At 74.6% G+C, this 776-nt stretch overlaps 1 protein-coding gene across 1 annotated transcript in view; it reads right to left on the bottom strand.

Annotated features, from left to right (window-relative positions):
* DAZAP2 (DAZ associated protein 2) overlaps window positions 1–487 on the bottom strand; it is a 5,691-nt gene extending 5,204 nt beyond the window's left edge. The window contains exon 1 of the mRNA XM_034792651.1: window positions 334–487. Coding sequence (XP_034648542.1) covers window positions 334–346 — 13 coding nt within the window. The 5' untranslated portion in view covers window positions 347–487. The remainder of the gene's footprint in view (window positions 1–333) is intronic.
* Between the last annotated feature and the right edge of the window lie 289 nt (window positions 488–776).

The following is a 776-nucleotide window of genomic DNA, read 5'->3' as shown; positions in this document are numbered from 1 at the left end:
CCCCCTCCCCGACGCTCTCCTCCCCCCCCCCCCGTACCTGCCGCCCACGCCAGCCCCCGTCCTCCCGCCTGGGAAGGACCCCGGCCTTCGAGCCCGCCCACCCAGCGGCCGTGCGGCAGCCAAGGGGTTAACGACTAGGCCCAGGCGTGCGGCGTCATGGAAACCGAGCACCCGCCCCGCCGCCTCCCACTGGCCCGGCCTCCCCGCCCATCACGGGCTCGGCCTCACGGTAACGGACGGCGCCGCCAGCGTTAAAGGGGCCGCGCCCCCAGCCCGGCGAGTGGCGGCGAGGGGCCCCTGGCTCCCCCCGCCCCGCCCCGCCCCGCCCCTTGCCTTTGCTGTTCATGGCGGCGGGGGGTTCGGGCCGGTTCGGCTCTGCTCGGGGACTCGCTGCGGCCGGTGCCGGATGTGTCCGCTCCGCTCACTTCCTTGTTATTGTCACTGCGGCGCTGGGAAGGGGGCGGGGGGAGGAGGGGAGAGGACGTCTTACGGTCGCCGCGCGGCGTCGTGACGTAACGGCGTCGCGGCCGGGGCTGCGGGAGGGAAAGAGAGAGGGGTCATGGGGGGGCGTGGCCTATATCCCCTCCCGTTCCAAACGCTGAGCCCCTGCTGGGTGCAGGAGGCGGCAGCCCCGCCCCGGACTCCTGGGCAAATGGGGGGGCTGCTTATCCCGGCCAGGGAGTCGGGGGGGCTGCTTATCCCAGCCACGGAGGGGAGGGGCAGTCGGGGGGGGCGGCTTATCCCAGCCAGGGAGGGGAAGGGGACTGAGGGGGGGG

Source organism: Trachemys scripta, chromosome 16 (assembly GCF_013100865.1).
Source record: "Trachemys scripta elegans isolate TJP31775 chromosome 16, CAS_Tse_1.0, whole genome shotgun sequence".
NCBI lineage: Eukaryota > Metazoa > Chordata > Testudines > Emydidae > Trachemys > Trachemys scripta.
This window is presented reverse-complemented; position numbering and strand designations above follow the sequence as displayed.